Below are 14,994 nucleotides of genomic sequence, written 5' to 3' on the forward strand. Positions count from 1 at the left end.
TCCCCCAAGATACACCATTATCTCCTCTTTTTTCCATATTCCCAATCCAAACAGACACACAGAGCACACGCTTAGTACTCAGCGCCGCTCTGGGGGAACTCGAAGACAACGGTGCGGCCGGTCAAACGACGGTAGACCTCACCGTAGGCGTCAAGGCGGTGGTCAACACCACCCTTCTCCTTCTCATCCAGAACGACCTTGAGGGTCTTGGAGCCGTCCTCCTTGGTGCGGACACGCTTGCCGACGATCTCGACGGGGTAGACAAGATCGGCGAGGATGTTCTCGTGGACAGCGGTCAGAGTGCGGGAGCGGGGACGCTTCTGGGTCTGGTTGGTGCGGGAGTTGACGGAGCGCTTGGGGCGGGCGAGGATGCGGCGCTGAGCAACGAAGAGAACGTGGCGGTCAGAGAACTTCTTCTCGAGCTCGCGGGTCAGACTGTTGATTGATTTGCGTTAGTCGATTGCTTTTTGGGGAAGTCCCAGAATTCCGCACCAGCCGGGTTGGTGAAAGTGTGACTGGTAACAGGTGGGATCGGTATCTTACCGCTGCTGGATCTTGTGGAAGTTCTGGAGGAGAGGAACGGGGACGAAGACAACGATGGCCTTCTTGCCGTGGCCGACCTCGACCTATAGTGCGCGAAAGTGATCATGTTAGAATTTTCGGGTTCGTCCTGAGTTGCACACACAAATTGCGAATTTTCGATGCGCTGCGGGAAGAATTGGCGATGCGGAATTTCAATTGTCGGTGATCATTTCAATTACACCCATGGTTCCATGTCATTGTTCCACGTCGTGTCGTCGGATCGTTGATTCCGTAGCATAAAATGTCTTCCTGTAGATTCGCAAGACAGTTCGCAAAAACATCACTTCCCCCTCTCCCAACGTCTCTTGTACCGAAATCCGATCACCGCGCAAAATGAAATTCCGTCGGCGCAATTTTTCGCAAAAGTGTGTCGTTGTAGAATTGTTCATCATTTCTTACCTCACGGGCAGAGACGAACTGCAGGGGACGAAGGGAAGCCTTCAGGTCCTGAGTGTTGCTCTCGAGGTCGAACAGAGCACCGGCAATCGCGGTCTCCAGCTCGGAGGGGCTCTGCCGGGAGGGCGAGTTGGGGGCAATCTTGTTGATGGCAGCCATGATTGCGAGCGACGGAGTGCTGCGAAGGTGCTGGGTTGAGGTCGGCGGAGGGGATTGATTCTCACAGTCTGAAGTTGATGGTGAATTTGCTGTGGGATCGCGGACTTCGCTTAGAGTGCGCTAGTACCCAATCCGGCTTAGCGTGGTGGACTGGATTTGGGCTTCTTCCTCGGGGCCCTCAATAGTCCCGTGATCTGCGGGCCCCATACTTCATGCCTGAGGCATATCTACGGGGCTGTATCGGCTGTGCGTTTACTGTAGGACTAGGTAGTCGATTCATGATTATGGTGGAATACTACTCTAGTTGTTTCGCGATACTGATTGAACAACTGATCATTGTACAGAGGCTGAACTCATTGCGTGAGAGAAAGGCTAGAACAGCCTGTCAGATGGACGAGGTATACAAAGAAGTGTCATGAAATCAACCACTCCCGAGTCCGGCCCTCGTTCAGCTAGCCGCTGACGGAGCAGAGGACTGCTGCAGGCAGGAGATTGGGAGACACGCTTGGACTAATAAAATCGCAAATCAACGTCGGAATAGAAAAGCGGGTAACCCAAAAGCAAGTCCCGAACAATCTAGCAAGCGCATCCTTCCTTGGCAGTAGCGGCGTTTCGTTCCCCCAAATTGACTCTCGCATCCTCGGCGGATCTATTGCCCAAAGATGTTTGACCGGCACCTGCGGTTCCGCGACCTGTCTTGAGGCTGCTCTCTGGAATGGCATTAGCAATAGCCGTGAACACGTCAACGACGTTAGTTCCGAGCTTTGCGCTAGTCTCGAAGAACAGGAGGCCTTCCTCCTCAGCGTAAGAGCTTGCTTCCCGCGTCGAGACCTTCCGCGCGTCACCCGAGTCGGGGAGTTCTCCTCCGCCTACATCGTTCGCTTCTTCTTCTTCTCCATCTTCATCCTCGCCGGATCCATGTTCCAGGGGCGGTGAGCGCGAGCCGCCTGCAGACTCGCCTCCGTCGTTGGTCAAGTCCAGCTTGTTGCCGACGAGAGCGATGACAATCCCAGGGCTAGCCTGGCGCTGTAATTCAGCAACCCAGTGTTTCGCTTTCGTCAATGATGATGGCTTTGTCACGTCGTAGACCACGAGAGCCGCCTGGGCATTACGATAATACATTGGTGCAAGCGAGGCAAATCGCTCTTGACCGGCAGTATCCCAGATTTCGAACTTGATTGTCCGCGTAGGCAGGGTGCATTTCTGTGTCAGGAAAGCAGCTGATGAATAGTGTTAGCAAATTGCATAGACAATTCGGTCAACGCCCGTACAGAGCAAGCTTGTTCTTTCAGAAGATTGCCGGGCCTCTCCTTGGAACGGAGGCATTGATTGCGACGCAGGGAGTTGACTCGAGTGACCACGATGAATGCTCGGATCATCTTACCGCCGATTGTTGGCTCCTTATTTTCTTGAAAATCATTGTTCACAAATCGCAGGACAAGCGAAGACTATACAGGGGCGAATCAAGCCACAGTCAGCGCAGATCCATTTCTTGTCCGCTTTGCCATCGGCGTACCTTTCCAACTGCGGCTTCACCAAGCAGAACGAGCTTGACGCTGCTACTCGGCTTCGGCGCATTACCACCTGCTGTATCAGACATGGTTTCACAATCTGCTATGACTTCTCAAGGTCTCGAGATGGTGGTTGTGGACTGGGGGTCAGGCCGTCGTGCAGGGCGCGCCACCTGTGTAAGTGAGCTGGCAATCGGGCAGGATGGGTGAGTTGGCGGGCGGGAGTGAGATGTAGCGGTGTGAGCTGGAGAATTATCTCGAGAGAGGTTGACGTCTGGAATCAGCTTGTTGTAAACGTCTTTTCGGCAGAACAGTAGGCAGAGGCTAACAATAATGGGGGGAGAGGGAACTGAGCGTTGGAAGTGGAGGTCAATGATGATGGCAGTGGTCTCAAATCAGCCTAGCGTGGAGCTGGCTCGCAGTCACGGGGCTCTTACAACGGCAGGCATACAAATCCGCCGGCATTGGGTACTACTGTTACTGTATGAAAATGTGTCAGGCAGATGTTCGGCATCTGTCCAGAGGAGACTTGTTCCCAGTAGTTTGCATTGTACTTGAGTGCGGAAGTCCCTCTTTCTAGCTTGTTGTCTATGCTCTTGAAACCAAGCAGTCTGTCTCCCTCTCGGGGTTGTCATCGAGGCGTCCGACGATGAAGATGGACTTTGAAGATAATGCTGGCCCCACGTGCCGCCCACAGATTCATGTAGCCACTCAAACAGCGTCGGCGCTGTCGGGTACTACACCACCAGATGTTTGCTTTAGCCTGCAGATGCGTATACTCGAGCCCCAAATCGTGAAATCCACTTTAGAATGCGCCACAAGTCAGTGTCCAAGCAATACTTCATATTAGGTATCTGAGAAAAGATCCGATACAATTTAGGTGTTAAGGTTCTCAGGTATTCAGACATAAAATTCAATTGTCAGCCAAACCCCAATTAAATGTTCGATGGACTACTGAGCGTCTGCGCCTTTCTTCGACGCTTATGAGTGAGAACTCAATCTGACGCAGGTCAACTTTCCCATACTGAACCATTCCCTCGCATCTGAGTCATCGTTCACTCTGACAACAAAAGGACCCCCGCCGATCCGGACCCGCCAAACGCAGGTTGGAGGGAATATACTTCTCGATCCAAGGCCTCGGTTGGGTGGTACATATGTGTGCATCACCTTATACCGCATTTGAGGCGAATCTTTCAATGCCTCCTCCCGCAATTGTCGACCACAATGAGCCCGGCATATCAGTGGACCCGCCGATTAATCCACGGTGCAGCATGCTGATGGATGCCGAGCATTCAATCGAAGTATAGAAGGGCACAATTGGAGTATAGCTCGGGCGACTCTCCATTCCGTAATTGACGGGCAGTGCCACATCCCAACCTCATCGTTAAACTCTTCGACTGGGATATCGTATGTGCCAACCTACCTCACAATCGCTAGACTATCCGTGTGTCTGATACTTTGAGCTCTGTGCCAAGAAACCCGACTGAGACTCAAATCGCCTTCCGATTACCGATTCCGAGATGAGCGCCACCAATTCCAAACCTGTGGAAAGGGGCAGCCTCGGACTCACTCAAACGGAAAACTTCCCGTCGGCAAAAAGACACTGTTAGCCAAATGAGAAAGATCGGACAAGGTACGACCAGATGCCAAACTGTCCTGGAGAGTTCCATTGATCAGGATAGCAGTATCGATGCGACGGTTCCAAATCATCCTTAGTAGGTCAGTCAGTAGGTCAGCGCTGTACATAGCTTCAACTGATTTTTTTTTTGGAATAGATAGTGACATTTGTAGATTGATACCCAAAAACGGTGTGCATTATGCAATAAGTTCAGACACTCATCAGTCAATAGGGCAAAAGGTTCAGGCACTCATCAGTCCTATGGACGGGGCGGAAGGAACGGACCTCCCGATGCAAAGACAGGGTTCATGCATCGTGAGCCGAACCATCGGTGTCTCGTCTCGGGTCAGCCAGAAGCAAATCTGCCCGATATCTGACGCGATTGCGATCAGTACTCGAATGATGCGCTGAGATCTGAATGAGATCGCAAGAGCGCAGTTGATGCTGGAGATTGAGTGATTGAAAAAGGGCGGTGGACAGAGGAAAAAAAAAACATTTTTGTTTTCTGCAGTCATGCAGGTGGAAGTATTGTACAGATATCTGGTCCAGAAGAAAGGCAAGCAAAGAGATCATATAAAATTACAGAACAACACAATTGGCGCACGGAGGTGGAATGTCTCACGAAAGAACGAAACGTGAGATCTGATAAAAGTGCGATTTGACCGTGAGGTCGAGGGGTCTAATTTCCTCTGGTATCAAGTATCCCGCATAAGGACTCCAGCCGTCTATCCCAAAACGCCGAACAGTGACAAGAAGATGCAAAGACAAAGGAGATAGGCCCAAAGTGAACAAAAGAAGCAAAAACAAAAACACTTTTCGAGGATCCTGACCGAGATAAAATTGAGGTTTGGCGTACAAGCTCCCAGGGAGCAGGCAGAGTCAAGGTGATGTTGTGGTGAGTCGGATGGGGAGAGAAGGTCGATCCGTCGCAATTAGTAGTATGGTGGAGACGTGACGAAATGGTCCAACGCCGTGAGAAAAAGAAAGAGATTCGTCGCTGAGAAGCTCCCGAGACCGATGCAAGTTGAAAAGAGATTAAAAATGGGTATAAGATGTGGTGTGTGACCAAAAGAGAATCGTCCGGGAGAAGAGAAACCAGGCAATAGGAGTCGAATGGCGAAAGAAGAAAAAGACCTTCTATGAAATCGATTAGCATCACATCAGACGTGTATCAGCCAAACAGAGGGAAAGACTGACCATAGAGAAAGTCCCAACGCCGTGGATGCAAACGTCAATTGACTCCAAAGTGCCCCGTAGACGCCGGAAATACGAAAGAGAGAAGGAAAGTTCCACGAATATTGGCGCAGACCACCATCAAGCCGTCCGATGGTGAAGGAGATCGAAGACATGCACGATGGCGAGTTTATTTGGGCGGTGGTGGAGGCGCACCAGGCTTTTTCACGCCGGTTGTGTCGTAAGCTCCGCGTCCCATGTTGAAGGCCGACAGATCTCGCTGGATCATATTAAGATCTGCGGTGACGAGCATGATCAGAGATTGGTGACGACAAGCGAGGTGAAAAGGAAGAGGAGTTGAAGTTGGAGCGGAAATGGTGGAAATGCGCCACGTTATAACCACAGGGCACTCCTTGGGATGATCAAAGGTTGGAGACTTACCACAGAGACAGGGAGATCACCACGAACGAACACTTATATAGTTGTTCTTCGGCCAAATTTATGCTTTTCCAGAACTGGAAACCCGATCCACACCCCCGAAAAGCGACCCAAAGCCAAGGTACAGGACGCAGACGTTCTAGATGACGAGAAGATGTGCAGGTGGATAAATGCAAAAGTCGTCCAGATCGGAGGAGGAGTTCCTTTTTAAAGAGGACCACTGGAATAATGTCGGGTCACAGCAGCTCGTCCGGAATGTGACGACACAAGTGTTCGACAAATAGGCAAGGACGGAGCCGTGGAGTCAAAGCAGATATTGCTTGGGTCGAGATGACGGGAAGAAATAATAATAATGATAAAAAGAGAAGATAATGCGACAGGTCGCGGCCCGGTCGTCGCTTCTTTATGCGGTTCGTAGCAGAGCTGAGTCAATTGCCAGTTGTTGTGTGCAAAAGGCCCGGATTATTTGTTTTTTTTTTCTTTTTTTTGCGGAGAGCGCTGAAAGGTGGCGGGGATTGAGGAGGGCGAGGGTGGCTGCAGGATCAATGCCGTATTATCGGAATTTGAACCAGCGAAAAGGTAGAATCTTGAGAAGGGATAAGATAGAAAGTCACGGCAAGGGAGACCCTGCACAGGACAAAGTGCCGCGGAAGAGCGATCCGGTAGATCCGGTTGTCAATTGAGGTTTTGATGTATCGCAAGGGAGCGAAAGGGAGAGAACAGGGCGGGAGGACGAAAAGGTGTTTTTCCAATGGTTTGATTTATGGTTTCCGTATGGAGTACCTTTTGTTGTTGGCAACCCTCGAATGACTTTGTGTTTGTGGCGGAGGATGTGGAGAGAGGGAGGAGGATGACGAAGGTCTAGTGTGTTGGTATGGATGCTTCGCACCTGTCTTTGAAGATGATGAAGGAGAGAAAGTCGTCTTAGGGGGAGGGAATGTAATAGATATAGGATGATGGGATCTTAGGTCATGGAAAGCAATTTAGCACTGTCTCTAGTCCAGTCTGATCGACTCGCCGGGGTTCTTTTTTTTAAAAAAAAAATCTTTTCCATTTCATTTTTAGTCTTAGTTTTTTTTTTTGTTTTGTTTTGTTTTGTTTTTTTTTTCCGGGTCACCTTGCTTCTTCGATTTTGCTTTTAGAATTCACTGGAAAAGAATAATAACTTGCGATGGATTCTGATCGCTCATCCAAATGGGGCACCACTGAACTGATTTGGTCCTTTTCCATACACATCCAACAAGACCCCATCATGTTCCATACCACAATGGTTGACAGAGCGTTCTGAAATCGATGATGGGCGGATTACCCAACCAGATCGCAACTGTTCAACAGCAGAGGAACCCACCACGACGCTCCGAGTTGAGGATGGTACTGTACGGGACGAGGTGATCGGGAGATTCGGTACAGATCATGGCTGTTTCAAGCCTGTATGGTATCGAGTGCTGGTCTGCTATTGGTTCCTCAGGGAGATTTCAAAAATTCGCCAGCTCTCGTCGCTATCCCTTTTGGGCAAATTTGGTCCTTTTAGTATTTGGGAGTTTGGCCTTTGGGTCAATCAAATGCCAACGCTGGAGGTCAGTAGTGGAGAATGGTTGTTCTTCTTTGTTTGGACACCAGAGCGGCTCTCCCGTTTCCTCGTCCCGGGGAATAGGTAGGAACCAAACCCTGTTCGGATCGCCTCCCCCTTTTTTTCCATTTCGTATACATGTCTGACGTCCGGAGATTCCTGTGGACCCTGATATACAAAAAGTGTTCAGTGACTTCGTCGAGTCGGCTCACTCATGCACTGGCAAAGGTACTGGACATGATCTCAAACCGAGCTGATCACAGACCCATCAGAAAACAGGTGATTTCGATCTATCTAGCATGATGCAGAGATCTCCAATGCGCGGAAGACCTATGCCGGAGAATGATTTGAAACAAGGTTTTGGGTCGATTTCGTGGCATTTTGCGGCAGAAATGGACGACCACAAGACAGCCTAGACGGTATGAGACGAATATGTTCTATTTTGGTTTATTTTTCTCACTGGCAATCAAGACCAACTGGGGGAAGGGGGAGGTGATGGGATCAAACAAGAAGGTGATCCATCGTGCGAGCCTTCCATGGAAGGAAGCTAGAAAACGCTGCCCCGGATAGCCTTGGAGTGGAGCCATGGAAGGATGACAAAAAGGGGAACGGAGCCGCAGGACCAAAGTTGACGGCTGCACTTGGCCTTCGGTACTTGGCGTCGGAACACTTGTCAAGGAATTGTGACTTTAGCCAGTGAAAGACTTGTATGGGCCGGTGATGAGTGAGGCAGATCAAACAGAGAGAAGACATTCAAGACCGAACGTCGTCTTCAGTCCGGGTAGTAGCTTCGTCGGCGGTAATACTACGGTCGGGATCAAGCAGAGGACAATCCGGACGGATTCAGAGCATCTAGTTCCCGGGATATTCCTGATCAATCACCGAACACTCGACGCCTCTGTCTTTGGATGACCACGTCCTGATACCGGTCAGCTCGTACCTGCAAACCTCTGTGGAAGAGGTCAACTTCAAACCGAGCTGTTATCAAACAGAGCCGTTATCTCAAGGATGGGTTTTCACAGAGATGATGAGTCCAGGCTAGCTCATCAAGTTGAGACGTCTCACTTGGCGATAGGTGGCCCATATCAAGACGCTTGTGTCCGTCTTGCCGGAGATCTATCGATTGGAGGCTTGATTGAAAGAGGACAATGGTATCTGCAGCTATCTAGTTCCGGTCATTGGTCATCCTCGCTTCGATGTGATCACTCTGATGTTGCTCGATCAAGAACATCCCCAATCTTGTCAGCCTGTCAGTGTAGAGTCAGAGTGTAGAGGTAGAGTGTAGACTACACGGTGGTGTGCACCTGTGCCTCCGTTCAGGTTGCAACAGCACTGTTCTCAGATGCTGCTCAGCGAAGAGTCCTCGTGCTTTACTGGAGACTCGGTAGAGACTGAGGTTCAGTGGCCAAGCCATTCCCAAATCTGTCTTTTAGTCTAGAATTGGACCCCTCTCCCTCTCACGACCCTGTTTAGGGGCCAGGGGCTACTCTAGGCTCCATCATAGGGGGTGGGTCTTGGGGGGGGGGGGGCCCGTCGGTGATGGTATTGTAATGACATGATGGTTTACTTTCAACTTTCACCTTTCCAGAGCCTGTCACATTTCCCAGGCTCCAAGCCAGGCAAGCCTCCGCAGCGCCTCGGCTCGGTTACGTATGAACATTCTTTCAACCTTCTAGCTCTTCCGCCAAAACCGGGCGCTTGGGACGGCCCCCATCATCAATTCCTACGAACGGAACTTTGCTTGGTTCGGGAAGGACAAGGTTGCATCTCCACATCTTCTGGGAGGACCGCGCCGGCCTACACGAGGTTCAGTTCCGGGCATGTGTAAAAGTCGAGCTCAGGACGAGATCGACCAGCCTGATATGCTGAACTTCAAGTGTAGTAGTACGTCCTTGATTTGAGCGCCTGCTGATGACAGATAGGAGCCGGTCTTGAGTACAAGGATCTGAGCAGTGAGAACGAAGATTCGATGATTTTATGCCACAGCCAGACGGTCGGACATGAGCTCCGTGATTTTTCGATGACCTTGGACTGGAGTGTTTTCTGAGGCAGTCTTTGTACAGTCCAGAGCCGAGAGAGTTAGCGAGGTGGATACAACTGTATACCAGAAACCTCAGCCAAACTTTCTTCGTGCACAAGGTTTTCCCTCCACGGAGACAAGACGATCCTCCAATCTTCATTGCATGAAGCTGATCTAGGATTGCAGGATGCGATACAGGATGCGAGACTGTACATTGTACACTACAATGCATAGCTGGTAGGGGTACACGACTCTTTGCTGCTACAGTACATAACTACGTACAGTGTCTAGTTCTACTATCTAACTACATACTGCAGGTCCCAGACCTGGGACCTGCAGCAGTTTAGCGAATGCTGTTTCGGGGGTTTGATTAGTGGATCATCCAGCCCACATCAGCGGGTACCCTAAAGGGTTTCCACCCAGTCCTCTCCCGACATCTGCTATGATTGGATATCAACGTTGTTTCAGCCATGTGGCCAGTCGCGCTAGGAGCGAAACAGGCTGTTGAGAGCGACATGGGTAAGCAGCCAAAGCGGACAAGTTGATTCCTTTCCAAAGAAGGTCAACGAGGAAACCAAAGGACCTTTTTTTTGGTGGTTGCGTTTGGACGCTCATCATACTCTGCTTGACCAGCTGCAGGATTGAGGAAGATTCTCAACGTGGACTGTCAATCTCAGTGGTGGCTAAAAGTCATCGACGTTACTCGATTGCGGAGCCCTAATATTGAGAGTTCCGAAAGGATGACAAGCAAAACATCCGCAGACTCAATTTCAAGGTCCACCGTCTCAGATCACATGGGACGTGTCAACGTCAATCCTTTGCGTTGGAATTCAATAGCTTCCGCAGAAGGAAAAAAGAAGCCCCGTGATGGAAGGGATTCTTCCAGCACGGTTGCTGCCCACGTGTAAGGATATGATGAAATTGCGTACATGTATACATATCTCCAGTAACTATACATTATATGAATATACATACTCTTTGTCATGTGCTTGAAAGATTCAAGACCGTACATCAAAGATCAATGAGAGGTCGCCCTAATGACATTGAATCATCATGGATTCATGACAAGTTCAAAGGAATCGACTTCCTCTTTGTTGGTGCTCATCACTCCATCAGCCCCGTCCCATCGGGCAGGCTGCGCCCATTTTCCACCTAGAACGGCGCTAGAATCAATAGAGAACGTCGAACGTGGTCTGGAGAGTCAATACCCGAGGCGTAACAAGTGTAATTTGAGTCTTACAGAACTGTACTGGTCGGATGCCTCGTTCGATACAAGCTCGTTTCTACTTTCTAGACCCTTGGAATAAACCACATCGTCACATCAATCTGGCCAGTGGGCCACGTTCATGGAAGACCACACTGGCATACGCCATACAGTCATACACTGCTCATTGGATTTAGTTTGGGTCAGAGGCGCTGTTTTGATCCGGTGGATATCCGCCGTTGTCCGCGTCGGCCCCTGGCTCCGTCTTCCCCGTTGGATCATAATTTCAGGTCCATTCGACTGGTGTTATCTCTGTTTGCGCTAGTGGAAGGTGGAAGCCTGGAAGGAGATTTGACTCACTACTGTTGACAAGGATCTGATCCAGTCATCTCAGCACAAAATGACTTACCAGGATCGAGGGACCAACGGCCCAACAGTGACGAAAAAGATCATCACCCTTCCCCCCCCTTTTTTTTTCTTTTTGCATTTTCCCTGTTCCTGAGATCCTTCGAGTAAGCCAAATTCACACTGAAAGCTTATGACGCGGAAGCCGCGACAAGCTTTGGAGGTTGGGGTTTCAGAGACGTAAGCAGTCGGTCATCGCGTCAACCGAGACGGGAGGGCAGCATGTCCATTCAACATGATCGGACCTGGTTTTTATGCTCATTCTTGGATCCTTCTATGAATTGTGTGCAAACGATGCATACTCCTGTACTTTCGCACAGGAACACACACTCTCGAGACTCCTCAAATATCCGATTCCAACGGGTGTCCCAGTGCTCCGGTCGAGGTGGTGCCGAGGCGACGAAGATTCCGATCATCATTGGCCGGGTGCATCGGGTTCCTGGATTGTCCCAAGGCCCAAGACGCGTCTCCAGTCGGGTCGGCGGCTGTGTGCATTAGTTCTCCCGCTGGACCCCCAACACTCGACCCAAACTTTCAACTGGAATCCGCTGCTGTGCATGAACGGCACAGTACTTTGACTCCGGTTCTTCACCTTTGGTCCATTTGTGGCCACTGGCCAGCTACATCCCTCGTTACCATCGGACGGTGGTGACGAGGCTGACCCTTTTGATTGGTGAATGAGCAAACAATTTCGGCGGGAGCTCTCAATCATGACTGGTTCCAAAATACCAAGAGACAAAATAAAGGGGACGAGGATTGGACCAGAGCATGCGATGAAAGGAGCCAAACCCCGGTCTCCGGCAAATCTTGCTCGCTTCATCCATTGTGAATCATGAGCCGATTCGTTAGATCTCGATCATGTTCCTTACAGTTGGACCCGACAGGAGATACTACTGCACCTATGTTCCGCGTCAAGCCTGCAGCGGGCATGCACATTCCACATCGAGCGTCATACCTTTACACATCCCCAGTTTCCCTCTCTCATCATGTAGGCCTGCAGCGCGGCTATTGGAGTGGGTGGCAAGATCGGAGTAAGGACCCAGCAGCCCCTTCTCATGGGGGCCTGTCGGGTGTATTGCGGGCATCACTGGAATGGATGATGGCAGGGTGATCCGTCCCAGTCTGATATAGGTCACGATAGAGGACAGGAAGAACACCTTGCAGTGGACCCTGACTCGACGTACAGTTGATCTGCCGTGCAATTTACGGTACTTATCACGGGAGGTACAATACCTTTGACCCATGTGATATACTACTCCTGGAGTCCTGTATCTGATGGACTTACGTACCACTGCACGTACCGCAATGGATCAGATCAGAGCAAAGCAGATCATCTTTGACCCAGGAGGCACGTAGTGGTCCTCACTTGGGAAGTTCCTCCATCTATGATTTCCCCTTGGTGGCGACTTTGCTGGATCCGATGATACGACCTTTGCTTTCATGTTTCAGTTTCACCGGCTGCTATCGATAGGAGGGTGGACCTGCCAATATGAACAGTAGTAGTGTACAGCTGTACACCTGGCGTAGCAAAATCTGTCATGTTTGTGACATCGCCTGTGAGGACCACCCGTCATTGACGTTTCCACTGATCTCCGAAAGATGAAGTGCTCACCGCTGTAAAGCCCGTCGATCCTTATCTTATACCCAAAGACCTTACCTGGTATATACAGTACAGCAGCAGATTGAGATTGAACACTGTCATATAAAGCGTTCGTTATCAATGATTCATGTACATACCGTTTGACCATACAGTAGTAACAGTGGTGATTTAGTGCTCAGACGACAAGTTACAAGAAGATCCGGTGGAAGACTCTGACTCCACTCAACGAAGCCTTCTGGAACAAAGTGGACACTCCCATTATGGAGCGCCGACTATCTTTCCAATTTGTACTGTATCGAATGAAGGGGAGTCCCGATGCCCGTCCAATCCACTCAACCGCTGTAGAGTGTAGACTGTAGCCACTCTTGACGAGTTCGGGCCGATAACTGTGCCTGTCGACTGCACGGGTATGGATTCAGATTCAATCCGGGCCTAGAGTGTTGATCGTCTCCATCGAGACCACTCATTACAGAAATAATCAAAACAGGCATCTCACAGACTCACACAAACCGCCCAGTGGAACAACGTCTCGGAAGAGCTCCCCTGGTCCCGCCGGCTGGATTCCTTCCGAGCACATTTTGAATCCACCTAGCACCTCACACGGGTTCTTTGGTGCGCAAAGAGGCTGAGTTAGAAACTGCCGACCCGATAGACAGTGGACAGAGACAACTCTTCCAAAGACACTTCTAGAAGCGATAAGACTCTGCATGAGGAGATCAGTCGAATCAAACAAGGACGTCTTGCTTGCTGTCCCTCCTGGAATGATCGCCTCAAATGGGGGCCCTCTTTGAATATCCCGATGCCGTGTGCTGGAAATCATCAGGATCAGGTGACTTGAGTACACTTACAGGGACCGGCAGTCGATCATGGAGTCGCCGATCCTTCCACTCGGAGGTGATTGAACTCAGCTGGAGATTCACAAATGGGACCATGTATGGCGCGTATTCTCTATCGCTCTCAGACCCAACTCTGACCGATTTGGACTGGACAGTGAGATGCGGGCTATTGGTTTCCCGCGACGATCAATGATCCTCGCCAAGTGTCACAGCACAAGTACATTCGGTCATCAGGGCAGTCGCTAGTCCCAACTTGCCACACCCTGAACAACGAAAGAAGAGAGGGTAGATCATCAGGAGCACCGATTTACAATCCCACACTATGTCGGATGGTTGTTGTGGCATTTTTCGGGATTGAAGTTTTCCCCTCCTCCTTTCGCGATGGACACGCTTTGGAACTCCCAACTCCAGTGTCTCGGGAGTCGGGAGCGATCCTCCTCTGCGCCGGGTCTCCCCTTGCTACCCGATTAGCTCTTAGGACGATCGACCTCATGCAGCCTGCACTATGCAGGTCTGTGAATACAAGACGATGTCTCTGTAAAGTTCCAGGAAACAAATCGCAGTTCAATCGACATGTACTGTAAGACTGACTCATGTCTAGAAAGTAGAAACAGAAAGAACACAAACCATGGACTCCCCATGCTGGTAATCAGCATACGGAATTTACCTATGAGGGTGATAGGGTGTCCACTTCCAGTGTCCACACTCCACTATCCACTGTCCCCGTCTCCCCCAGCGCCACTTTGGACGCGTCCCGTCCACACCAAAAAGTAAACATTGTTATTCCCGGATCCTTCCAACCCAATCTAGTCGTAGTCACGAAGAGGATAATTAAAGCACCGTACAAAAAAACCAAAAAAAAAAAAAAAAGGACCATCGAGATTATGGAGTCTCACCCAAACGCCTCCTGGAGCCTTCCGGGTGACCAGTCCAACTTCCGCGACCAGTCAGGGTTGCGACGGCTCTTGCTTCCAGAAGCCTTGAGTTTTCCCAGTCGCCTGGACTTTGGGTTCGGCTAGTGGAGATCGACCGGGGGATAGGAATAGGGAGTACTAAGTAGGGACCGAAAAAAGGAGGCTGGGTGATGGGGACTCTATGGGGGCCGGGGAGGTCTACTGTACTCAGCAGTAGAGTCAGTACTACTACTCAGTAGTCAGTAGTATTTGATCCTTGGTGTGTCTTGTCCTGAGTCTCGCCCCTAGAATTGGGGCACAAAACAAACAAAACACGTACCCGTGCGGTGGTTAGGTTAGTTCTCTCTTGGAACTGGGAGATGATGATGATGGGCATGGCATATACAGTACTACTACTCACTACTCAGTAGTGCCAAAGTAAAACGTCCATCAAAATGTATTGCCTTGGTGCCTTGTGAAAGAGGCACCCACAGAGATCAACAGCCGGGCTCTATATGGACGACCTCATCCAAAGGCATACTACTGGCTTGAACATGATACACATCATACCCGTAACAACTCCAGTACG

The 14,994-nt window shown here is 50.2% G+C and overlaps 2 protein-coding genes across 2 annotated transcripts; both read right to left on the bottom strand.

Moving 5' to 3' along the window:
* Positions 1 to 71: 71 nt before the first annotated feature.
* On the bottom strand, positions 72 to 1,344 carry N7539_001602 (40S ribosomal eS7 domain-containing protein; the record flags this gene model as incomplete). The annotated part of the gene is given in 4 exon segments (XM_056931205.1): positions 72 to 435; positions 544 to 626; positions 982 to 1,246; positions 1,265 to 1,344. 4 exon segments carry the CDS (start codon positions 1,342 to 1,344, stop codon positions 72 to 74), a joined length of 792 nt encoding a protein of 263 aa, XP_056793236.1.
* A 369-nt stretch (positions 1,345 to 1,713) lies between these two features.
* N7539_001603 (Rab family GTPase) lies at positions 1,714 to 2,737 on the bottom strand (the record flags this gene model as incomplete). The annotated part of the gene is made up of 3 exons (XM_056931206.1): positions 1,714 to 2,357; positions 2,522 to 2,585; positions 2,654 to 2,737. 3 exons carry the CDS (start codon positions 2,735 to 2,737, stop codon positions 1,714 to 1,716), a joined length of 792 nt encoding a protein of 263 aa, XP_056793237.1.
* Positions 2,738 to 14,994: the final 12,257 nt, after the last annotated feature.

This window comes from Penicillium diatomitis (genome assembly GCF_028827545.1).
Source record: "Penicillium diatomitis strain IBT 30728 chromosome Unknown utg000002l_segment0_segment0, whole genome shotgun sequence".
Classification (NCBI taxonomy): domain Eukaryota; kingdom Fungi; phylum Ascomycota; class Eurotiomycetes; order Eurotiales; family Aspergillaceae; genus Penicillium; species Penicillium diatomitis.